Source organism: Tetrao urogallus (genome assembly GCF_951394365.1).
Source record: "Tetrao urogallus genome assembly, chromosome: 8".
Taxonomy (NCBI): Eukaryota; Metazoa; Chordata; class Aves; order Galliformes; family Phasianidae; genus Tetrao; species Tetrao urogallus.
In genome coordinates, this window is record NC_136821.1 from 27,001,269 (window position 1) to 27,027,650 (window position 26,382).

Sequence of the window (26,382 nt, forward strand, 5' to 3'; positions counted from 1 at the left end):
CCCGGATCCCGCTCCTCGCCGGCTGCCGCCCGCCCGGCGTTGCCCGACTGTCGCGGCGGCCCGGCCCCGCCCGGCCGCCTATCGGAGCGCGGGGGACGGCGGCGCGGTCACGGGACGGCGGTGGAGCCGGAGGTGGGGCGGGTGGAGCGGAGCCTGCCCCGGATTGGCCCGGCGGCGAGAGCGGCTATACTTGGGCTGCGCGCCGGGAGCCCCGCGGTGTTCGCGGCCGCGTGACGGGCGGGGCGGGCGGTGCCCCTCAGCGCCCCTCAGCTGCCCCGGCCGGCGCTCCTCGTGAGACGCGGGTTTGACGTAGCGTCATCGAAACCTGCGTGTCCTCGCTTGGTCCTGGTTGTAATCCCAGAGCGTTGCTTTGCTAGGCGTCTACTCAAAGAAAAAGCGATGTTATTTATGCCTTCTGACAGGTCACCTTTTAAATAGCTCCCTTCAACAAAGCTGCTTTATAACCACCTCACAAGTGAAGCTGTGGCCGGGCTCCTGTGCTCTGCAGTGTCACGATGTCTGTGCTTCCATGCTGTCCGACAGCCCACGAGCGGTGTTAGCAATGTCTCTTCACTCTGTGGTGATGTCTGGCTGGCTGGCGAATACCCACTCAAAATCAGCACAACGATAACTTCAACAGAAGTTTAAAAGCTATTTTAGTTGAAGTACTTGAATACGGGGAAATGAGAAGCAGCTGTGGGCAATGTATGACTCCACATGCATGCCTTCTTCAGAAGAGTCTTCTCTGTCATTTCAGCATCTTTGTCACTGGCTAAAACATCCATTACTCAACAAGAACTATGCCAGTTAAATAACTGGATCTAACTGGAGTGCCTCTCAATCCCATCAGGGCACAGTGTTTTTCAGACCTGCTGTCCTGCAGCGTGTTTTCCACTTGGTAGTCAATGAAAACAAGCAGTATTCAAAGCCCTGCATTTTACAGCACAGCAGGAAAGCAGCCAGGCCAGACAGGCAGGCAGCCCCAGGCCTTGCCCCCACCCCAGACCCCTGCTGCCAGCTCCACATGCTGCAGCATCCATCCTCGCCTGCTGGCTGCTGTTGGCTGGGTGGTCCTGCATCAGTGAAGGTCGCAGCAGACTCTGTAGATCAGGAGCTACATCACACGGAGGCCGACTTACAGCATTTACAGTAACTGAACTACAAAGGTGAGGAATACCCTGAGCTTCTCTGGGGTTTTGTGGGGTTGGTTGGTTGTTTAAATTTGGTGACTTGGGTGGCTCAGAAACAGCCTTTACACCTTGGCTAATATCTACTGTTTGCAAACAGATTTGCATTAACTAACTTTGATAGGAAGAGTGGGTCTAATTAATATTGAACGCTGTGGGTATACCTGAAAGCGTCATCATGTGGTGCCACAGCAACATATCTTTATTTTTTCTTCTAAACACTCTTTTTTTGTTATACCGCATCACGAGAGAATGTTCAGTTTAAACTCTGGTTATGACCTTTATACAATTTTAAGGCATTTAAGAATAATCAGGGTCCTTTTAAGTGGACAGGGAGAGTAAACTGTGGATGATGTGGCGTATCCTGGTTTAAAAGCAGGTTATTTTCTATACAATGCTTTCAGCTCTTCCTACAGATGACAGTAGGGCGGCTGCTTAACATGCTCCTGTGGCAACCAAAGATGTGCCAAGCAGAACAAAAAGCAACCACTGCATTCCCACCTGTAAATGAATTTCAAACAATGCCTGCAACTGAAACATCTCGAAACTGTAAAGTCTCTTCACCGCATCATCTGGCAGGAGAAGGTGATTGATAAGCTTGGGAGATGATTAAGTCATTAGTTAATGATCTCCCAAGAATGCTGCCAGGAACTATGGACAGATTTACTATCTCATGCTTCAGTGGATTAATCAGGAGCTACAGTGTAACATCAGGAGAGTGTTCACATGGTACCAGTGAGCTGGGTGTTTCTGGTATAGCAAGAATTAAAGTATTTGGCTGTAAGCCTAAACGTGAAGGCTTAGAATAGTTATATCTATCCACTGTGAGATCCAATGTTGGTGGGCCTGTACATCCAAAAAAGGCTGAAATCTGCCTGTCTGTACTCACAGACAGTGTGAAATCCAGCTGTTCTGTTGATGCCCTTTCCCATCTCCAAAGAAACAGAGGCTGTATTTGACTGCTAAGGAAGAGCATTACCACCCAGGTGCCACCCTCGGCCCATCACTGGCTGGGGAGGATCGCTGCCCAAGGCAGCACCGGGCAGTGCTCACCCAGCAGCACCACAGCAGTGAGGTGACACAGGCCTCCTGGCTTCTCTTGAGACACATCTACCAAAGGAGCCTCAAATCCTCCTTAACCCCATCAGCTATCACACACGACTGTCTATCTTTGCGTTGGATAGTCTGAATCCTGTTCCTGAATAGGTACATCTCCCTGTAGCCTTCCTGAATCTCTGCTGTTCCCAGCTCACGGGATGCTCTGCGCTGTTAAACTGCAGAGCTGTGGATGTAATGGCTCCTCACTGCTAGGGTATCACATTTATTTTCTGCCTTGTTTTTCCCATGTGTGCAAAGGGGCAAGACCAGCAGTAGTGTGTTGCCAGTGTGGGGCAATGACATTCACAACTGAGCTCTTTGGGAAATGAGCAAATACAAAAAGTGGGTAAAAGGCAACATGTCCTCCAGGCCTGTGCCTGCCCAGCAGCAGTCATCACTGCCCTGAGGTAAGGGCCCAGGCAGCACTGCCAACATTTGGGCCGTGCCCTTAACTTTATCACATTTGTCATCCAAATTGTTTGTTTTCTCCTCCCTTGTTGGCTTTTCAGTAAGGAAATAGATCCTATCTACCTCATTTCTTGAGGTCAGAAGCAAAGCTGGAACTGGAAGAGATTTATATTTTTTCCTTACTCATGATGTGAGAAACTTGAATTCCATTTCTGTGGAGCTGAAACATACCCACTTTTGTTACGTTTCTACTCTTTCAGTCAATAATTTTTGCCTTTAATAGACACATACATGTAAGGAAACAGGTCACAGCAAAAAAAAGCATAACACAGATCCAGGGTAAACCAAGGCAGGGAGTTGTGACCAGATCTGTAGCTTTTTGCATAATGGTAATTCACTGTACAATTCCTTATAGCATTGTGTATGGGAGAAAAAAATTGAGTAAGTTGTTCTTGGAAAACCAGCAGGAGGGAATAGCCACAAGCCTGGCTGCTTGAGTGAACCAGTGCCAACGGCACAATAGAATGGGTAAATCAAGGATAGGAGATGTGACTAGGCACTGCTTTTGGCAACAGTACCAGCAACTGATAGCATAGGCTGGCCATGACATTGGATCTGAATCTGTTAATTAAGCAACACCTTGCCAGCTTGTGACTAAGGTATGAGACTGTCTGGAAAGCTTCTGGGCTCTTAAAACCAATGTCCTTCCAATCCGTATAGAAATTTCCATGAGGTATATGGACATATGAGCACAGGGGATGGATCTTTGACAGGTAACATAGGAGGGCTAAACCACTAAGTTACCTTGTCCACATCCTGTGGGAGCTATGTAACAGACAAAGTGTTCAGGAAGCAAGGGTGTAGCTACATTGGGATTCAGGGCTTTGAGAGGCAAATTACAGGACTGTGGTGAGCGTACAGTATTTGTGAGAGGAAAGGAAAACAAAGCAGAACATAGTTTTCTCATTGCACTTTGCAGTGCTTTATTACAGCACAATTTCTCTTCACTCTTGCAACACAGAACTCCTTTTGTGAGGGAAATGGCATATTCCAAAATCACATTTTAAAAGCGTACCTTAGGATCACAACCCTTGAGCTCAGTTCTGTTTAATAACTGTGGGAATATAATATTGCTGCCCATAAAGCTGGAAGTCAGGCTGAAGAAACAAGAGAAACTTACTGCAAATTGATCTTCATGGTGAACCCAAGCATGTGACAGTTACTTAAAATAGTTGCGGGCATTAAATTCCTGTAGTAGGGAATTACTGTCTGCCTTGACCTTATCCTCACATGTCTCTCAACAGCTTGGCGTATATCTCTATTCCACAGCCTATGAATGCATCTTTCTATGAATCCAGGATGTGAGTTTAGTAATACTAAAGAGCAGATCCTCTGTACTTGCAAATGAATCTCTCTTAAGGATATTTAATATTTCAATGCATGCAATTATGTAAAGTATTACAAACACTGAACTAGTCAGTAAACTTCTGCAAACTAAGCAATAAAAAAGCAAAGAGACACATAGATGAACTGACTGATCAAACACACGTTCTCACAAACACAAAATGTTGGCTTTATATAAGACAATCCTCAAGAAGCTGAAAAGTTAACTTTCTTAGTGGGAATGATTTATGAGTAGCGAATGCTGCCATCATGCCTTTGTCCTCTTGTTGGAAATGCATTATGTTTTAACTTTTCAGGCGTTTCTAAGTTGACACAACAAAAATTGGTTTGCTCTCCTTGTAGCAAAGGCTTTTGAGGAGATTAGGAACTTGGCAGTTGCACAGTAAAACCGCACGATGCTGAATAATTTATGTAAGATTATGTTTTATACCATATGTTATGAAATATCATTGAAGTATTGTATGCTCAAGCAATCAGACTTGAACCTCAGGTTGTGTGGTCAGTGTTGATGTTTTGCTTACTTTCACAGAAAACTGAGAATGATAATTAGCTTGTTCACAGCACTTGAGCTTAAGGGAGAGCTTCTGGGGTTTTGGATAGGAACAGAAAAAACCCCATTCAGTTATCATGCATACTGTAGGCAATTATGTTGAAATGGATCTATCACAGCAAAAGAACTGAAATAATCGAAAATCATCAGTTTCCAAAATGAAGCACAAAGCTGCCCGGGGCAGTTGCTGCAGAACAGCCAAGCAATTAGCCACTGTTTACATTCCCAAGTGCCAGGCTGGGGTGAAGGCTGACACACCTCTGGATGTGCTGCTTATTCTCCTCGGGCACTGCTGGGTTTGTCCGCGTCCACGTGCCATGTCCCAGAATTAGCTCTGCCCTCAAGTACTCCGTGAGCAGTGTTGTGCCAAGCACAGCAAAGCGACTGCTTTCTAGACTTTGCATACAACGCTGCCATTAGCAGCGCTAGGATTGGTTTACTCCTGCAGCGGCAGCACGCTGCTGATACGTGTTTACTGTCAGCCCCCGGGCACCTTGTCAGTGCTCTGGCACTGGAGTTCCTGTGTTAGATTTCAACTTCCAACATTTGAGTACATGTACATGTTTTATTCTGCTCTGCAGCAACTTTTCTCCCACACGACTGGCGAACAAAGCCCAAGCAAAGGGGCGAGTAGCAGCGCGGCCCAGCTGCCCTCAGGATGCGCTGCGCTCAACCCCGGTCCGCCGCCATCTTGCGGCAAACAGCTCACGGCCCGCAGTACTCAAGCCCTCGCACGCATCCCGACCCCTCAGCCTCGCCGCACCGCTATTGGCCACTTCGGCTTCCATGCCGTATTCCTACTGGCTAGAACAGACGTCAGTCAGGAGGAGGGCGTGCCTCCGATCTCGGCCTGCAGGGCCGCCAGGCCGACCGAGCGGCGCTTTTCGACGCTGCCACTGCGCTTGCGCAAGGCCTCAGTACTCGGCAAGCCGCGGCGCGGCCCGCAGCTGCGCCTGCGCACTGCTTGCTCGCCTCCCCTCCCCCCCACCCCCGGAACGGAAGTGCTGGGGCCGCGGCAGTTCCGTCTCGGCGTTGTTCGCGCTGGACAAAATGGCGAAGATCGCCAAGACCCACGAAGGTAAAAGGCCGAAATCCGCTCGCGGCGGTGCTTTTTGAAGTTGCGCGCTCCTCTCGCGTCTTCTTATTCCTTTCCTCTCCGACCGCGGTCCTCAGGGGAGCCGGGGGCCGGGCGGGCGGCGGGCGGGCTGGGCCCGCTCGTAATGGCGTCGGTGCCCGTATCAGCGCCATGGCCGGGCCGCCTCCTGGCGCTCGGGGGCTGCGCGGCCGGGCCGGGGGGAGCCGCGCGCCGCCTTTATCAGAGCGGCGCCGCCCCGAGGGTGGCTCCTAAGATGTCGCCCGCCGGGCGCTGCACGCCGCCGCCCCCCCGGTGGCTGCGCGGCCCCCCCTCGGCCGGGAGAGCCCGCGGTACCGCCGCGCTGAGCGGGCCGGGCGGCGGCGGGAGCTGCTTCGACAAATAATGGCACGGGGGAGGCAAGAGGAAGGGTAATGGGAATGGCTTGAGTTTACGAGTGAGTGTTATACAGAAGTAGCCCCATTGAACTGAGTAGAAACTGCTGATCGGTTTAACGTAAAGCGTGAGTTGAAACGCTTGCAAGATCTGATCTTCAGGCAGTTGCAGAGATTTTGTTCTGTATTAAAAGTATGTTAAGAGGGTTCCTTGGATTTGTTCCTGAGGCAGAAAGGACTGTGTGCTGACAAACTCCAGCTTATAAGTAAGATCAATTTCCAAGTATGTGGAGATCTGAAGAAGTGTGACGTCCTACAGTCCAAAGTTTAAAGTCCTGTACTCCCTTAATGCCCTCACTGCAATTTAGGTATATACGCAAGGTATGTTTTACCAGACTGTAATGTAAGAAGGGAAGTTTGGGTTCCACATCTCTTGCACCACGTTATTTTTAAATGCTGAACCACGTGAGTGGTTTTTTCACTGAAAGGATTGGGTTGAACTCTCCTGAGAACGTCTCTAGAATTTCTTCATAGAAGCCAGAGAATATCTTCTGGTATTGAACAACCACAAGTGAGAAATAGTTTGGCCACACATGGCCATATGAGGGGCAAGAGAATACTCAGCAGATTATTTTTAGGTATTATCATATAGAAAATTATTCATATATAAAATAATAAAAATATGATTACTTGCTTTGTAAATTAAATATTGATGGTTGTCCCTTGGTGTACTGTCAGCTGGGAAAAGCACGGTTACTTATTCTTACGCTCACAAAACCAGGCTAGCAGCTTTGCTACATAGAACAAGCTCAAGCCCCAGTGGTGGCCAGGGCACTCTGTGTGTGGCTGCAAAAGAAAGAAACATTCTCTACTTTTTTTTAGAATAAAGAAACAATGCCTTTGTGGTCTAAAATCACTTGGTCCTTCCATTGTCCTCGGTAGCAGTAGAAGCCTCAGGTATTTCACCCCAGTGCTGCATTGCAGCAAACCGCAAGCGAAATCAGAAACTTGATCTGCCCTGTGAAGGAAACGACCAGCCTGAAACACCTAACAGACCTGGCAGAAAAGTGCTGCTTTGAGTTGTTTTGGTTCCATAGTCAAGTGGTAGGACAGGTGTGCAAAAATGAAATGCCTGAAGGAGTTGTTGGTTGATGGAGTATGTGTGGGATGTCTCTGAAGATGAGAGACCTCTATGGGCAAGACCAAGATGAGTTAGGACTCAGCATTAATAGTTTCCTTCTGCTGTTAATGTATTTAGGAGCAAAATGTCTCTGGTCCTGGAGAACCTGTGCTGTGCGGGATTTCTCGGGGGAGTTGAATGTAGGGGCAGGGTTCAGCTGGGCTCATGGCTGCCAATATAAGGCTTTTGTTGGGCTTCAGCTCTCACGAGTCTCTGGGGTTCCTGCAGTGCAGAGCTGACTGTGCCCTAGGCAGCTGCAGAGCTCTGGTCAGCCTGTATCTGGATTAGTGATGATTTTACCTTTATTTTTATTTAATTCTCACTTTTCTTAATTTTTGTTTGTAGGCATCTTAGTATCTGTTGTAAGCTATTTCTGTGGAAAAGCCTTGTGAAATATATTAACCCTGAAGGAAAAAAAAAAAAAAAGAGAGATGAGCAACAGTAGTAAATAGCTCAGCAGTGTGTGGTAGAGTTTCTGGGTTATTTGCTAATAGTACTTCTCTGTAGCTTTTGTCAGTGGTGAATTTCCCTCCAGTTAATGTTGTAGGCAGTGGTACTTCAGATGGGTGAAGCACAGAATTGCTGAGGTCAGTAAGGGCATTTGAGATCTAGTCCAGCCAGCCTCTGCAAGCACAGGCCTTGGTATTTCTTCACCCCGTAAGTGCAGATACAGATGGAAACAACAGTTGTTTTCGTGGGATTAGGTGTGCCTTAGTGTACCTGTGTCTTGATCGTGTTTGTTGAAGACAACTGAATTGCCACAACTGATTTTCCTGCTGCTTTTACTAACTCATAGGAGGAGGCGTGGTTAAATTGGTTCCTTGGTTTTGGGGATTACTGAGTTACTGTTCTCTCAGATAGTGCCAAATTTCCAAGGTCAGTGACTGACCCCAGGGTGATTGGTGTCAGATCCTGATATATTAGGAGTGCCAAAGCTTCCATTGGCCCTCCTTGAAGGGCAGGCAAAAAGTTCAGAAAAGCAGTGGTCTCCTCCACGGTGGTGGCAGAGGCAGGAGTTGTCACAAGTCGGATAAATTGAGCTGCCTGCGATGGGAGCTGTGGCTGAAGTTCTGCCTGTCTTGTCAGGTTGTTTTGTTTGTTCAGTGGTAATACAACTTTGCAGTGTAGATATTTTGGATATTTTGTTCTTGAATAAGGTGGTCTATTGAATGTTCCCAGGCATGCCTACTCACACGCTACCTCCTTTAAATGGATTTCTTTAAATTAGCAAAATCAGTTTATTAATTGGCGATAACATCTTGAAAGCTGCTTTTAATGAAAACATTAATTGGGAAAGCCCTGTGCCATGTAGTGTTGAGAAATACTGTTGTACTGTAACTACCTTCCTCACCATCTCTTTCGAAGATGAGATGTGTTAACAGTAATAGTTTTGAATGGTTTGCTTCGGGCCGTAATGCAGCTGGATTAAACTGTCCTGGATAATATTACAGCTTAAAGAAAACCTGCTTCTTGTGCATCATTGTTTTATAGTTTCATGTGATAATTATATGTAGTTAATTAGTTAGAGACGATCTTTGAAACTGAGTGGTTTGCTGAACGTAATGATACAAGCATTGCATTTTGTGTGTGTTGAAAAAGACTCGAGTGTTTGGGTATGTTTCCCCTAGATATCGAAGCGCAGATCCGAGAAATCCAAGGCAAAAAGCCTGCCCTTGATGAAGCACAAGGAGTAGGCCTCGACTCCACCGGGTATTACGATCAGGAAATTTATGGTGGCAGCGACAGCAGGTTTGCAGGATACGTAACATCCATTGCAGCAACTGAATTGGAAGACGTAAGTGATTTCTTTTATTTAAGGAGTTTCTAAGTATTCTGGCTTCTATTTGAAGTGATTTATAATTGCAGTTAATGGAAACAAGCTTGCCTTACTCCAGGCGCTCATCTGATCCGTGTCTGCTCAGACTTCGTGATGTGTGCTCTGACAGCCACACAGCAGTGGGGGGCTGGTGCTCTATTAGCTTTAGAGTGCCTGAATTGGTTTTGTTGTTGCTGCCAAGGTGAAAAACGAGATGAAAAAACTTTAGTGGAACTCAGGCCCACCATTTAAGATGTCTATTTTAATATTTTCATTTCTACTTCATTTGAAGTTTCAGCGCAGTTTTTGTGGATCAGCTTTTTGCACTGTCTCATGTGTAAGAATGGTTATGTTGTTAAGTTCTTTCAAGTTCTAATGTTAAACACATTTTTTGTTTCAGAAGCAATCAGAAACTACAGTTCTGATCATAAATACACAAGAGTAACTATGCATTAAACTGAGTGAAGAATATTTTTAAGAGGAAGCAAGAGTGTTATGTTTAATTTAGTATTAGCTGGTATTTTTTCTAGTAGCAAAGTATTTGAGGACTCCCAGGAATGTATTAATTAAAAATTTCCATTACAGTGTTTCACTGAAATCAGTTCATAATTTCAAGAGCAATTTTCCTTCCGTGTCGCTGTAAACTGGTGCACAGAATCTCATTGCTGCTTGGCCAAAATACCCAGAATACCTTACACATTCTGAATACTTGGTTTTGGTGCTGTGGTTGAGAAGGTACAACCAAATTAACAGTGCCGTAATTGATTTCTCAATCTCTTCTTATTACAGAAATATTTTTCGGGGTTACTTATTGACATTTTCTTTGTGTTTGCCTGGATTTTAAGAAAAAAAGAATGGTGTGCACCACTTTCTCCATAACTATCAGCGCATCGCATCGGTAGCACTGATATGGAATACTTTCTGTTTAGTATGGAAGGTTGCATCTTGGAGTAAATGCAGCACATTCACTGAATCTGTTAAGGAGTAAGGTATCAGTGTAGCCATTTGTTTAGCTGTATCTGGTTCAGCAGTCAATTGCTGGGAATAATACAGCACTAGATGTGAAAAGAATTGCTGAAATTTGGGGTAAATATTCTAGTCCTTTTTCCATCTTATCTATGACTGCAGTGTGTTAATGTGACATTGTTACCTAAAGCCAGTATCTGTGTGACTCTGCCACGTCTTTCTTCTGGCAGGATGATGATGATTACCCATCTACAAGTTTGCTTGGCCAGAAGAAGCCAGGGTACCATGCTCCAGTGGCACTGCTTAATGACATACCGCAGTCAACTGAACAGGTACGTCTTAACTCAGGGCACAACAAATGACTATTTGAGTCTTAGGAGAAGTATTAATATTTCAAGACCACGTCTTGTTTTCTGAAAGTACAGGATGTCTCTAAAGCGTGACAGTATTTGAAGCACTGGGCTTGTCAGTGCTTTCTGTTAGAATTCCAGCAGGTGGCAAAGTTGGCACTTGTGCATATAAAGGCAACGTGTGCATATGCGCTCAACTGCTTAAAAACATCAACTGGATACTTAAAAAATGTAAATATCTGGAGCAAGTGAATGTCTCTTAAGCTTTTTGTAACAAAAATGTAATCATGTATGGTTCATTCTCCTAAAATATTTTTCTTTGAAACTTAAAAGCATATGAAGTTGTATTAAGTCTTCCTGAAAGATGACTGAAAAGAAGATTCTTCCAGAGAAGAAAGGCTGCTGGGATGAAATGCCTTAGAAGCAAATGAACGAGCTTCTTAGAACAGTAATAGGAAGTTATTTGATCAAAAATTCTGCATTTAAATAAACATTCTAGTTTCAGAAGTAAGATTTCTATTAGGGTAGTGCTAATGGTTGGCAGTTTTTCATACTGTCCCTTTGTGACTAACCAGCTCTTTTTTTCCCTTCTGTTTTTAGTATGATCCTTTTGCAGAGCACCGTCCTCAAAAGATTGCAGATCGGGAAGATGAGTACAAAAAGCACAGGCGGATGATGATAATTTCCCCTGAGCGTCTTGATCCTTTTGCAGATGGTAATTTATTTTTGACTTTTCTATACTCTCTTTGAAATCTGTTGTCTTAAACTGTCTTTAGCCCTTTGATTTCTGTTGGCATGCCTATAAACTTAGTTTTGTTTTAAACATCCCCTTTTTGTAGAGGTTGGGTTGAAAACCTAGATGCCATATTCTTCATCTTTATAATACAAGTTTTCTTTCCAGGTAGAAGGACAAGAAAATAATGAGCCATTGCCATAGAAACACAAAGGGTTAAAGGTTTCTCTTTTCTTTTTGTTTTGGGTTGTGCATTATATTTGAACAACTTGTGTATTGAGTGCTCAGTCTTTCAGTACCTTGAAAGCTTTCGTTCCGAGTTGTAGTTTTACAGGGCTATTGCTTTTGAAATGCTAGTTCTCAAAGTAGAGCACCTAATTCTTGCCATCTTACGTAAACTTAGGTGGTATAGCTAAAAGAAACAAAAGCATATATAAGACTTTGATACTATTAATAGTTCAAGTCTGTTCAGATAATTTTAGAATGCGAATCAGGAAAAGGGGTATAGTGGGTCTGATGGAAAATTTCTTGAGGCAAGCGAGTTTCACATGTGGAAGTGAGGTGCCTGTTGGCTTGAAATCAGCAGCTGTTTTGCAGGTTTTACAAATTAGAGTTGCAGCCTGCATGAATTACTAGGGATATTACTTATTTTACTTGCTTAATTGTAATTGATATAAACATGTATTGTCAGAATTCACAGGCCCATACTAACTGTCCTTAATTTCTTTCCTACAGCAGTACTGCTATATGCCAGTCCTGTCTGCATTCTTAAGGGTGCAGTTCAACACATCCTGTGTAGATTATGGTGAAAAAGTATTCCAAAGGAAAGTCCTATCAAAGCTAGTGTCAGAGTGACACAGCCAATTGGGCAATGATCTTCAGCATAGAAATGTTTAAGGCTTTTATTTTTTTCCTAAATTATATTGCTATACCACTCGTATAGCAAACCTGCACATTCTTTTTAATTAACAGTGTTTTTCTTGACAAGTCTTAATGTATATAAATTTGGGCTTCTCGTAAAGTATGTAGAAGTTAAATTTTAAGTCAAGACACAGAGCATAAACCAACAAATGGTTCACAAAACCCATTACGTGTGAGTATCGTCGTGGTGGTATATGTGTTACATTCAGATCCCGGTGGCAGTTGTTCTTTGAAAAGAGGGGGAAGGTGCTGTCAGTTTTCTGGGATTCTTTGCTTTTTTTAAATGAAGCCCTTTTACAATATGACACTGGAAGATCTGGGAGATGTGTCCAGATTTGTCAAACTTTTAAATGGGTCCTTACGATAAAGCATTTTAAACATTACTTAGGTATGCCATAGTTATTTATAGTCAGATAACTACTAGGATTTAGCAGCTTGCACAAGGTAATGTTTTGAATATAAATATCTTTCCAAAGTGTTACTAATGGTAAAGAGATAATTTTCTAGGCTTCTATTCTGCTGCTTGAAGTCAGAACTGCTGGTGGAGACAAAGGCACGAAAGTGTACGTATTCCGGATTAGCAACCCAGGAACCCATCACTTCTGAATGAAGACTCTTAACTGTGTTGTCATTCTATCATTTATATCTGCTTTAAAATATTTGTTTGAAACTGCAGTAGTTACGTTTGTGTTCAAACAGGTTAAATTGATCAGCAAACTGAATAAACGTAAGATACATGTAATTTTTAAAATTTTCAATCAAAAAGTAAAATTAAATGATCATGGAATAATATAATATTAGAGCAGGACTGTAGAAAAAGTTGGTAGATTCTGCTTGTCCTGTACTCATTGTGCTCCATTCCTGTTGCTGTTCTCTTCTACAGGAGGGAAGACACCAGACCCTAAAATGAATGCCAGAACATACATGGATGTTATGCGTGAACAGCATTTAACAAAAGAAGAGGTGAGTTGGGGGAGGGGTTTGCATGTGAACTTCATTTCATTTTGCAGCCTTTGAAATCATCTTAGGAGCAGTGGGAATGGAAATTCTGTTGAATTTTTATGTTTTTTTTCTTTGGACATTCATATTCTTCCCATGTTGAACCATGATGGTAGACCTTAGAGATGAAAGCTTTGAAAGACATCTGTTCCACGTAATAACAAAAGAATGGAGGGAGAAATGCTGTCAGTATATTTCAGTTTGGATTGCTTTGTAGCTCTCGGGCAGTTTATTTTCTTTCGGAGGTGATGAAAACCTGAGAGATACAGAGAGGTGTTCAGCGTTGGAGGGATTTGTTTTTGCAAGCTTTATATAAAGAGAATCCAGGGGGTTTTTAAAAGGCTTTTGTTGAAGTAGCAACAGCTTGCTAACATTTGGCTTAAAACTTGAAAGGAAGAAATAATAGTAAAACCACCTGTTCATAGTTACTAAAAATTCATTTTAATAGTTTAAAAGATACTGGTAATTTAATAAAATTTCCTTTGTGGTACCTACGGAGCTGTCTTGTTAATTGGAGCAAGATCTTAAGAGTTCCAGTGACCTCTGTTGGTTTATACTGATTTACTCTAATTGACATTAATTGAGGAAATAGTTCTCCATTTTGGTAACCTTAGTGCATGGACTCAGTGGTAAATGAAAAATAGTCTTTCAGTGTGGTGTTTCAACAGTGACATTTTGGAATTTTAAATGAGAATTTCATGGCTTGTTTTATGTCTCAGGATATAACTCGTATGAATGTATTTTCTAATTCATCCCTCTTTAACAATTTGCTGAAGTGGAATTCATTTGAAACAGATTAGTGGTAGTTTTGAGGTATTCGTATGGGTGATAGAAACTGACAGCACTAAAAAATTCTGTACGTTGTATTTCTGCTGTACTATGAAGCTTGATAGCAAATGAATTTAAACGTAGTCCCTCCAGATGCATTGCCATGTTGCTATGGAAGAATTTGAAATTAGAGTGGCTAGTGGCATGTTATTTTCACAAAAAAATAAAAAAAAATGCATAAAAAGATATCTGATACAACTGAAAAATGTCTTAATGTTTAATTTGAAGAGGCTTTTTTATGAAGTAAGTTTATCTTTTTGTGTTCTTGAATAGAGGGAGATTAGGCAACAGCTAGCTGAAAAAGCTAAAGCTGGAGAGCTTAAAGTCGTCAATGGAGCCGCATCTCAGCCACCTTCAAAACGCAAGCGGCGTTGGGATCAAACAGCAGATCAGACTCCTGGTGCAACACCCAAAAAGTTATCCAGTTGGGATCAAGCAGAGGTACTAATCCCTGTGTCCTTCAATCTATATCTAGCAGATATTAATGCTAATCCGCTTGAATATCAAAAGTTTCTTACTCTAACACGTACACACTGAAAAGGAATAAAACCAGCAGTCTGCTACTGCATAGAGTGGGAGAGATTAATATTTTGGCTTTTGTCCTGTGCAGACTCCTGGGCATACACCATCTCTGCGATGGGATGAAACTCCAGGCCGTGCAAAGGGTAGCGAAACTCCTGGTGCCACCCCCGGCTCAAAGATCTGGGATCCCACTCCCAGTCACACGCCAGCAGGAGCTGCAACACCTGGCCGGGACACACCTGGCCATGCAACACCAGGCCATGGAGGAGCCACTTCCAGCGCACGTAAAAATCGGTGGGATGAAACTCCTAAAACAGAAAGAGGTGTGTATGTATGTGTGGTATCGGAGAGTGTCTAAGAAGTTTTGAATGGCAGATACTATAGGAGTTTTGCACCTTACAGAAACGGTAGGAGCAAACAAAAGGCAGTAAGTAATTACATTCTGACATCTAGTGGTTGGTGTGATGCTTTCAGCTGAGCTTGTGCAGCACTGAATTCTGTCAGCTTAACCCACTTCTGTGAACCCAGCTCTGCTCAAAGATTGTATCAAAGTTGTGTGGTATGTCTAGTGACTCCTGCTGGGATTTTAATGATTAATTAGAACAACATAATTCAGTTTACGTTGAATTGCTTTTTGGTATACAACTGTGTGTTTGTGCTGTTTCTCAACTGTTGAATTTTTTGAGTTTTCAGTTGTTTTTGAAAACTTGCTTAAAACATTGAGGCAAGTTTTGGAAGCATTTTGTCACCTATCTTAATTTGAATTGAGCTCATGTGGCAGAGAACAGTGAAACAGCACTGTTCAATGGTTTATCAAGGGGTTGCGTGGAGTACTTTGTCCATTATCTAGAATATTTGGGTTCTTTGATATTTTTTGTAATTTTATCTGTTTATTTTAAGATTCAACAAGAAAATTAAGATTTTTTTCTTCAATAAAATAAAATTATCTGTTGGATGTTTCCAGTGTTCATGCAAGTAATCTTAACTTTTCTAGTGTATTTATTATATGCTTGCTGATTCATGTAGAAATGAGGATGAGATAATGAAATTGGATGTTTTTGCTATAGTTGGTGTATGGTACTGTTCAGTTTTGTACAAGAATTGTGATGTTGTTTGTTTTCTTTTTAGATACTCCGGGGCATGGCAGTGGATGGGCTGAGACTCCTCGTACAGATAGAGGTGGTGACTCCATTGGTGAGACACCAACCCCAGGAGCAAGTAAAAGGAAATCCCGATGGGATGAAACACCTGCTAGCCAGATGGGTGGCAGCACTCCTGTTCTGACACCTGGCAAAACACCCATTGGTACACCAGCTATGAACATGGCAACTCCTACGCCAGGTAAGCCCAATCCATTCTTTAAGGTTTCATTTTCTTACGTGAAAATGAAGCTCCAACCTTTATATTGTATATTGAAATGGACTTCTACCTAATGTCGTGTTCTGATGGTATGAAAACAGTTAGTGTACATTCAGTTTACCTGTTTTAATGCCCACAGGAGCTAAAGCTAAGGTTTGTTTGTGTTCAATCTGGACAGTCGAGACATTAGCGTTGTATTGGCTACAGATGTCAAGTGTGGAAGGTTTTACTCAAGAGGAGTATTAAAGTTTAAGTGAATATATCTTCTGTTTATGGAAGTTTTTAAAAAATGTTTTTAATTTGAATATAGGTCATATCATGAGCATGACTCCTGAACAGCTGCAGGCTTGGCGTTGGGAGAGGGAAATTGATGAGAGAAACAGGCCACTTTCTGATGAAGAATTGGATGCTATGTTCCCAGAAGGATATAAGGTAATTCATTTGAATGAAACTGCAGCAGACTGATAGTTTTCTTCTGTCACGTGATATTGATTTAAAAAAAAAAAAAAAAAAAAAAAGTCCAAAATGTAGAACGTTTCACAGAAGCTGTTGATTAATTCATGTAGAAATTTGTTTGGTTCAGTTGCTCATTTATTATAAATCCGTTAGAAAGGGAGAAAGTCATGTTTATTTCAATGGCCAGTTTTTATTTTGCTTCTCAACGTTAAGAATGTCTGCTAAGTTCAGGAAGAAAGCCCAAATGTGGAAAAACAGGAGAGAGTCACAGATTCTGACTTCACAAATACAGTGTTAATACAAATATTGAAGTATGTGGGGTTTCTTTTAATAGTTTCTAAAGACTTCTTAAGTCTGTTATCCAACCCTCAGAAGTGAAAGTGAGCTTTCTTCTGAAATGCTGTCAATACAGAATAAGCATGAATATGAACTATCCTGCTGAATTTGTGAATCATACCACTGCATGTGGGATCTGATGTATGCAGTTACGCACAAAACTACAAATGGCTAAACCCATATGTTCTGTTTTATTTCTGTTTAGCATTTGAGACCTTGCTCGATTTGCATCTTTTGCAGTAAGAAGGCTGTGGAGGTTCTTCTTTAGATTAGTGCTGTGGTGCAGTTTTTACTGTGTTTCCTTCTTCCTTCTGCAGGTTCTTCCCCCACCAGCTGGTTATGTACCTATTCGTACTCCAGCACGTAAACTTACAGCAACTCCCACACCGTTGGGTGGTATGACTGGATTCCACATGCAGACAGAGGACCGGACTATGAAGAGTGTCAATGACCAGCCTTCTGGCAATCTTCCATTCCTAAAGCCAGATGATATCCAGTACTTTGATAAGCTGCTGGTAAATGACATTTCACTCATGCTGGTTAAAGTTTTATGATCTTTGAAAGTATACCAGTGCCTGTAAATTTGTCTGGAATTATTTCTAGGTTGACGTTGATGAATCGACCCTTAGTCCTGAAGAGCAGAAGGAGAGGAAGATAATGAAATTACTTTTGAAAATAAAGAATGGCACCCCTCCCATGAGAAAGGTAAGATTAATGGTCATTCTTATCACTTCACCTTATGCCTTTGTGTTCAGTTTTGTTTTCAGATTATCTGTTTTTTTCACCTGTTTGTCCATGGGATTCTCTTCTAAGCTTTGCTGTCTGTTTAGTGCTTTCTCTTCCTTCTGTATCTGTGTTGCTTTTGGTTTGTCATTCGATGTAATTTGTTGTTGCTCTTTGTGCAGTAATGCTGATTACTAAGTATCATATGATTTACAGAACATAATAATTCTTAATTATGGGAAACTAGATTCTGAAGCGCTTTTTGGTTACAGAGCTTTCTAATTCTCTGGATTTGGCTTCTTAAATTGGCTGTGTAGCTCTTCAGTTTCTAGCTTGCTTGTGCAATAGACTACAGTTTTTTTGCAGTTCCACTCTAAACTGATCTGAGCACCTGATGCAGGTGCTGTGTAAAATGCCTTTTTAGGTGGTGCCATTCTTAGTACTGAGCATGCTTTTCTTGAAAAATGGAATATCTGGGGCCTATCATCCGATGTATCTGTGTGGAAGATGGTGGTAGGGACAAGTATTGTGAAGCCTGCGCTTACAGTAGAGTATATTTTAACTTGATTAATACCTTGTTCACTAACTGTTCAGTATTATTTCTTCAGGTTAAGTGACAGTTGCTTTTATTTTTTAGGCTGCATTGAGACAAATTACTGATAAAGCTCGGGAATTTGGAGCTGGGCCATTGTTTAATCAGATTCTACCATTGCTGATGTCACCAACACTGGAGGATCAGGAGCGGCACTTACTTGTCAAAGTCATAGACAGAATTCTGTACAAACTGGATGACCTGGTGCGACCATACGTACATAAGGTCTGTTGCAGTTTGCTCATCTTTGATTGGCTTTTTCTGATCACTGTGGGAGAGGCGTACGGTTCATTTGCCGAGCGGAAGGGAAGGCAATATTATGGGGTGTTTTTTTTTTTTAAGATCATATTGGCTTTTGTATTTTCTTCAGCTAAACTTTAAGCTACTGCAGTGTGATCAAAGTTACAACATCATTATTACAACATCAGGGCATAATGTTAAAAGAATACATGCACACCTGAGAGAGGGAAGGAAATTTTACCTGATGGAGCTAGAATCTGTGAGGGGGGCACTTCAAAGAAAGAGTTGTTTCTCTCAAGACTTTCTCCGATCAAGAAGAAAGGGGAAAAGAAAAAGCATAACAAATCTAAGACTTTTCTGGTCATCATAGAGTTGAAAGCTTGAATCCATGGAATTACCTCAGCTTTGTGGAATCATAATTTTCTTATTAGGGCCAGAAATACTACCTAAAGTATTCACAAATGGAAATGTGTTTTTTTTTTCATCTTTTTCAGATTCTTGTTGTCATTGAACCACTGCTGATTGATGAAGACTATTATGCCAGAGTGGAAGGCAGAGAAATTATTTCAAACTTGGCTAAGGTAATAAATTTTAATTCTGCAGTAGGAATTAGCTTATATAGAGCTGCTCTGTAGTGATGGCAGAAGAATGTAGTGTGCTGTTCATAATTCTGTGTCTTGTATGTTTTCAGGCTGCTGGTTTGGCAACAATGATTTCTACAATGCGACCTGATATTGATAACATGGATGAATATGTCCGAAATACCACAGCTCGAGCCTTTGCTGTTGTTGCCTCTGCTTTGGGCATTCCTTCTCTGTTGCCCTTCTTGAAAGCTGTCTGTAAAAGTAAAAAATCCTGGCAAGCGAGGCATACTGGCATCAAGATTGTGCAGCAAATTGCTATTCTTATGGGTTGTGCTATCTTGCCTCATCTCAGGAGCTTGGTTGAAATTATTGAGCATGGTAGGTTCTGCTTTCTCTGGCTTAAGATTTATATTTGGAATTTTCCTCCTGTACCTTGTTGAGATGAAGTGTTACTAAGGCAAAGTTTTGTGTAGCCATTTTTACAGTGAGAAATAACTTGCCGACTTTGAAAGAGAAATAGTGATTGTTTTCCTGAAAATAAAGTGATCACTTTTTCATCCTATCTGCGTAGTTTCGCTATTTTGAGTTTAAGATACAAGAAGAGGTACTGAACAGTGTTCTTTTGCAGGTCTTGTGGATGAGCAGCAGAAGGTTCGTACCATCAGTGCTTTGGCTATTGCTGCTTTAGCTGAGGCAGCTACTCCCTATGGTATTGAGTCATTTGATTCTGTTCTGAAGCCCTTGTGGAAGGGTATACGTCAGCACAGAGGAAAGGTATGTCTAAAATACTTCTGGTGTGAACTGGAATGAATCCGTATCTTCCATAACTCATTGAAAATATATTTCTTCATTTAAACAGGGCTTGGCTGCCTTTTTGAAGGCTATTGGTTATCTGATTCCGCTCATGGATGCTGAGTATGCAAACTATTATACCAGAGAAGTCATGTTAATTCTTATCAGAGAGTTCCAGTCTCCTGATGAAGAGATGAAAAAAATTGTTTTGAAGGTACATCAAAATTATTTGTTCAGACACTGGCAGTGTAATAAATTAAACTGATAAAACCTGAATGTTTAGCATTAACATTTAATTTGTTTTCTTTAAGCCAAACCAAAACACCACAAACAAACTGTACACAGAATTAACGTTGTTGGCTTTCTTTCCTACTAGGTGGTAAAGCAGTGTTGTGGTACAGATGGTGTTGAAGCAAATTACATTAAAACAGAGATCTTGCCACCTTTTTTCAAACACTTCTGGCAGCACAGAATGGCATTGGACAGGAGAAATTACAGACAGGTATTTTTCCAGTTGATTTTTTTTTTTTTTTGGTAGCAGAACAAAATTTGTGTTGGAGTGTTATTCAGACTAGATACTTAGTTTTGTCTTGTACATCCTGTCTTAATTGCTTTTGGCATAGTGGTTTAGAAACTGTTCAGTCAGGACTTTCACACCAAGCATTTTATCTCTGAATATGAATCTGTGTCAGCTCTAAGGTGAGGTAGTTCACCCCATTTGTGTCTTTTAAAACCAAATGATTTCAAAAGGTGAAAACAGTTGTTCACTGTGAGTTTTAAAGAATACTTTATTTGTCTTAAGGCAAGTTTAGAGCTCCTCTTTGTTTACTAGTAGTAGTGGCTACAGTAGCTCTGTACTGGTGCATCCTTTTTTCATTTTGTTCTTCTCTGTGCCATTGCATTTTTACTCTTTTCCTAGATAGGATCTGTTTTGAAATTGTAACTTCTGCTTGAAAAAAGATTTCCACAGAAATGAGTTTGGAAACCAGCATGATGCTGCTACTCCTTCTCAGACCAGGGAGATAAACGTTTTCGAGAGTTAGAAAGAAGGCTTTAATGATGTTTGTTCACTTAACTATTTGTGTATTTCAGTTGGTGGACACAACAGTGGAGCTGGCAAATAAAGTTGGAGCAGCAGAAATTATTTCTAGAATTGTGGATGATCTGAAAGATGAGGCCGAACAGTACAGAAAAATGGTCATGGAAACCATTGAGAAGATAATGGGAAATCTGGGCGCGGCAGACATTGATCATAAGCTAGAAGAGCAGCTTATTGATGGCATCTTGTATGCCTTCCAAGAACAGACCACAGAGGTATGGCCAGCTTAATGGGAGGCACAGTTGACTTAACTGGAAGGTAGCTCGCTGTTAGTTACGGAGGAAGGTGTGGTTGTGAGTTGGGTGTTTCTAGCCCTCGCAGGGATTTCTGTGCTCAGATCAATGACATCCACATGCTAGATGTGGAGCGTTAGCATTTTAATGACAATTTTGGATGCTGCCAGATCGAATGAAATGTGGTGGTTTTGGTCTAACTGTTCTGTGTTAACACCAGGACTCTGTGATGCTGAATGGCTTTGGCACAGTGGTTAATGCTCTTGGCAAACGAGTGAAGCCCTACTTGCCGCAGATCTGCGGTACGGTTCTGTGGCGGTTGAACAACAAGTCGGCCAAGGTGCGGCAGCAGGCCGCTGACCTCATCTCGCGTACTGCAGTGGTCATGAAGACTTGTCAAGAGGTATTGAATGGGCTTGTATCAAACTAGCTACAGTACGTCATAGCAACGAGAAGGAGGAAAGCTTAACTTTAGAATCTTATTTGCTTGTAGGAAAAGCTGATGGGACATCTGGGTGTTGTGCTGTATGAGTACCTGGGTGAAGAATATCCGGAAGTACTGGGCAGCATACTTGGAGCACTTAAGGCTATTGTTAATGTCATAGGTATGTTTGTGTAATGATTGTGTGCCCGTTCAAGAGCGAAATGAAAAGAATGCAGAACTTAGAATGCCTCTTTCAATTCAATAGGTATGCACAAGATGACACCACCTATCAAAGATCTGCTGCCACGGCTTACGCCAATTTTGAAGAACAGACATGAGAAAGTACAGGAGAATTGTATTGATCTGGTTGGGCGCATTGCAGACAGGTAAGCTGAGTAATGATGTAATTGATCCTCTCTGGAAGCAATTGCTCTAGCAACAGCTAGAGTATCAGGTTCGACATCCTGGCTTTTTTGCATCTCCTGTTATTTCTTAAGCTTTATTGTGAAAATTTAACTTGATGTTTAAGGTAAAGTATATAGTTGTATGAGAACTGCTGAATCATGTTCTGAACCTCTGATTGATCACCTGAGGTGAGCAATGAGTCAGCCACTGGAGCACAGGTGAAGGTAATTCACCTGTGCTGCTGGAAGGGGTGGAGCCTGGCTACACCTCTCCTAGACCTGTTTAAGTGCTGACTGCCAGTGAGGAAGGATTTCTTTCTCGAGATCACTCCTTGTGGAGAATATCGTGAGCCTACAACATCGGTTAGCATTTTCCATTTATTATCTTCCTGTTGCAATAACCTTACTTAACCTAACTTTCCTGTGTATTTCTTACAATTAATAATAACATCTGTGTATTCATTGATTATACGCTGGGAAATGATGTAGGAATTGTGTTATCTGCAACTGATTTGTAAGAAGTATACTATCCATGCTTTCAAATTTAAAATTTATTGTATCTATCTGTTCCTTGTAAACTGTTAATCAGTGATGGTCTAGTTTAAAGGGTACTTTCAGTAAGTTGTTTAAATAACGTCCCTCTGTTGATAGTGAATAAATAGGTACTGCAATTTATTAGGTTATACTTCAAAACTTGGAGCAGAACTGAAGAAAAATCACTTATTCTCTTTCAGAGGTGCAGAATACGTTTCTGCGAGAGAATGGATGAGGATCTGTTTTGAGCTGCTTGAGTTATTAAAAGCTCACAAGAAAGCTATTCGAAGAGCTACAGTAAATACTTTTGGATATATTGCAAAAGCTATTGGGTAAGTTGGTGTAGTGCTTTATCTAGTTCTATGCACAGTTATCTAATGTGGTGATGACTGAATTTCACTGGAGACAAATGTTGGAACTGCTCTACAGTTCACATGTTAAATGTGGACATTTGATTTTATTCATTGAGTAAAACAATTTTGATGTTTTCTTATTAGCATGGAGTGCTACACTTTTGAACTGAATTGGTAGGCTAGCAAGTTAAGTATATAAACTGGTAGTTAAAATATGTTGTCTTGAGTTTTGGTAGTGTGATATGCATTGAGACTCTGCCTGTATTCTTTCATAGCTCTCTTTTAAATACTGTTTCTCTTATTTTTCCTTAAATCAGTGCCGCTTTGATTAGCGCAGGGCTTTTTTGACTTCCACGTTGAGGTATTGCAAGTCAGCAAATGATAGCTTGAAGCACAATTCCTGTTTCTCTGCACACCCCTAAATGAGTGACCAGTTACTGATTTGAAGCAGAAACAGCCAGCTAGCGAGCAGCACACTAATTGGGCTTCTCTGTGCCTGGTTGCATACCTCTGTCAAAAGTCTTACTTGGAATTAATGCGTTAAATTTCATACAGGTTTTAATTGCCTGTGGGATCAGAGTAATACTGGGAAAGCTACTCCTGTCTCCCGAGTTTGTTTACAAACTAACTGTAGGCTGAACGAAAGCAAAGTCTAGAGAGAGAGTTGGTGTGTTTTTGTTTTTCAATAAAAAATTGGTGGTTTAAGAAGTGATGTCTTGTGCTTGCTTAAAGTCTGTTACAATGTTGTGGTTTATGGTGTTCCTCAGAGAATATTAACTCCTTTAAGAAGGGCTAAGCCGTGTTCTTCTGCCGTTTTCTGTTTCCATGTCAACTAATTTACCTACATTCTCACCAAATCTATTGATGTAGACGTACATATTTTCTCTTCCAGACCTCACGATGTCTTGGCTACACTGCTGAATAACTTGAAAGTGCAGGAAAGGCAGAACAGAGTATGTACTACAGTAGCAATTGCTATTGTGGCTGAAACATGCTCACCTTTCACAGTGCTGCCTGCGCTCATGAATGAATACAGAGTCCCAGAGCTGAATGTCCAGAATGGTGTGTTAAAATCTCTTTCTTTTCTGTTTGAATACATTGGAGAAATGGGAAAAGATTATATTTATGCCGTTACGCCTTTGCTCGAAGATGCTTTAATGGACAGGTGAGTGCAGTTCTTTCTGTGTATGGTTCAGTTAGCCGTGGTCACGTTTAATCTGTAACTGGGTCTTAACAGTAAATGTGCACATTGTCCTTGTTTGCTAAAAATTGCTCAATAACAGACGTTGGGTACCCATTATCTACAGATAATTCAGGTTATATAATTGCTTACGCTTTTGAAGATGAAAATGATACAGCCATTTTAGTTAGGTTAGTATTTGCTGTGTTCAGACCACTTTTGATCATTTCTGTTGTTAGTCCCTTTGTTACAGAGGTTAGAGAGCAATAATTGCCAGAAAACTGTCATTTGTATTAATTGATTTTTGGTTACTCTGCCTGTTAGTGTCAGTAGATGTGGGTTAAAAACATGTATTAGTGCTTTCAGAATAATTTAAGTGAGAACGATCATGATGCTTGTCCAGGTATGTTGCTTCTAAGTATGATTTACTAAAACACCGTTGTTTTCTTTTCAGAGATCTTGTGCACAGACAAACAGCCAGTGCTGTGGTGCAACACATGTCTCTTGGTGTTTATGGGTTTGGCTGTGAAGATTCTCTTAATCATTTGTTGAACTACGTATGGCCTAATGTGTTTGAAACCTCTCCGCACGTCATCCAGGCAGTCATGGGGGCTCTGGAGGGCCTCAGAGTTGCTATTGGCCCTTGCCGAATGTTGCAGTATTGTTTGCAGGTGAGTCCTGATGTATGCTGTGTGGGCAGCAGTTACCAAACGGGCTTCTGTTGCCTGTTGGGAGCTTGTGGGTGCCCCCTCCCTGGCATGGGAGGAAGCTTAGAGCAACCTGCTCTCAGGGAGGTGTTCCTGCCTATAGCAGGGGGCTGGAATTAGGTGGTATTAAAGGTCCCTTCCAACCCAAACATTCTGTGATTCTCTTTAGGAGATGAGAAGTCAGCTGTAGGAGATTTCCAGTAAAGGAAAAGAGGAGAACAGTCTGGCTTTTCATCTCTTTTAACATGCTGTTTTGTACCAAGGATTTTGATAATGAAAACTGCTTTTTTTTTCTTTTTTCTTTTAATGAGATAACTAATTACACTGAGGAGCTTACATAGAAATAGCAGATAACTTAGAATATAAAGTGACTAAAAATTGTCTCTGACTTGTAAGGTAGAAGGATGCAACTTGGAGGACAGTAAATAATGGTTGGAGGAATCAAACAGTGCAAAAAGTTATGAGAACAAGTAACAAGCAGCATTATTAAAAAGCGGATAGGATTGATATAAAATCAACCTGATGTGGTGCTAGCCAAAGAATACAATAAGAGTTTAAATATGTTTAAGTTCAAAGTGTTAGAAAATAGTGTCTGGATCAGAATTTACACTGCTAGATTCATGGTAGTGTGTCCAGTTTCTGTGAATTCATATGTGGAGGCAGAATACGGAGGCTCCTTTTCTGTGTATTTGAGTGTAACAGTTCTTGCTGTATAGGCTGTAGAATTTAAGTGCACGTGGCAGATAAAAAGCAAGGATGTGTGTAGTGCAGATCAGTGTAGGAATAATGTGTCTGCATTTTAATAATTTGTACATAGAGGATTTTGCTGTTTTTTTTGTTCTTGTAATTGGTGTGCTTCAGCACAAAGATACATCAGCAGGAAAACTAAAGTTGCATGGAAGTTTCCTGTGCAGTGTATATTTTACTAATTTTATTATTTTATAGAACTGCTTTATCTAGTCTTCAAGTTCTGCTCAATTTCTTCAGGTTTAATAACCACTTATGTCCTGTGTTTCTATCCAGTGATCTCTACACAATTAAATCACAGTTACCAGAGCCAAAGATAAGACTTGTTTCCAAGCCAAATATACTGCAGTAGATTTGTATTTTTTTGAACGAACAGTGCAATTAGAAATACATATAGTAGAACTTCTCCCTACAAAAAAAAAGGAATGCCTCTTAAATAGTATTTTCTTAATACTTGCTATTTCATATACTCACAAAACGGATAATTACACGTTTATTGTTGTTCATTCCTAGTAATTGATGTTAAGTGTTACCACAGTGCTTTTTTATTGTTTAAAACTTGGTTAGATGCAGTAACAAGCTTTTAGAACAGAAGCTTTGAATGAATGTTGTTTTGTTTTGTTCTCTAGGGTTTGTTTCACCCTGCCCGGAAAGTCAGAGACGTTTACTGGAAGATTTATAATTCCATCTACATTGGCTCACAGGATGCTCTGATAGCACACTATCCAAGAATCTATAACGATGAAAAGAACACCTATATTCGTTATGAACTTGACTACATCTTATAATCTTCTTGTTCTGTTGTTTGTGTTTAATGCACAGCTGTTCTTCACATAAATGCTTCAGATTTCATGATGTAAAATTTTAAAGTATTGGAGATGAGTATAGAGCTGGTCAGAGGCAGAGGTAGGAATCCAGTAGCATGATTTTTTAAATATGTCCTTGTTTTTTGATGTTAAACAGTTAAAGCCAGTAGTGACCAAGAAAACAGTGATTACAGTATACAGGAGGGTTTTCATTTTTGGTTCATCTTTATTAAGATTTAGATTTCATTCCTTGTGTTTAAAGGGGTTGTTTATTTGAGAAATAAACATTTGTGTATAAAATCTAATTTGCGTGTGGTTTTTGGACTGAGAGACTTGTAAAACGAGTCCCTGATGGATTTAAGTATTTGTTCATGTAATAAATAG

The 26,382-nt window shown here is 41.2% G+C and overlaps 1 protein-coding gene across 1 annotated transcript; it reads left to right on the forward strand.

Moving 5' to 3' along the window:
* Window positions 1–5,697: 5,697 nt before the first annotated feature.
* On the forward strand, window positions 5,698–26,382 carry SF3B1 (splicing factor 3b subunit 1; the record flags this gene model as incomplete). The annotated part of the gene is made up of 25 exons (XM_079539444.1): window positions 5,698–5,725; window positions 8,923–9,089; window positions 10,307–10,408; window positions 11,027–11,141; window positions 12,964–13,043; window positions 14,181–14,348; window positions 14,518–14,752; window positions 15,558–15,770; window positions 16,099–16,220; window positions 16,898–17,095; window positions 17,184–17,285; window positions 17,941–18,120; window positions 18,630–18,716; window positions 18,827–19,097; window positions 19,348–19,493; window positions 19,579–19,725; window positions 19,888–20,013; window positions 20,604–20,825; window positions 21,064–21,246; window positions 21,337–21,448; window positions 21,533–21,653; window positions 22,406–22,537; window positions 23,451–23,723; window positions 24,193–24,409; window positions 25,822–26,382. The coding sequence occupies 25 exons, from the start codon at window positions 5,698–5,700 to the stop codon at window positions 25,978–25,980; spliced, it is 3,906 nt and encodes a 1,301-aa protein (XP_079395570.1). The 3' UTR covers window positions 25,981–26,382.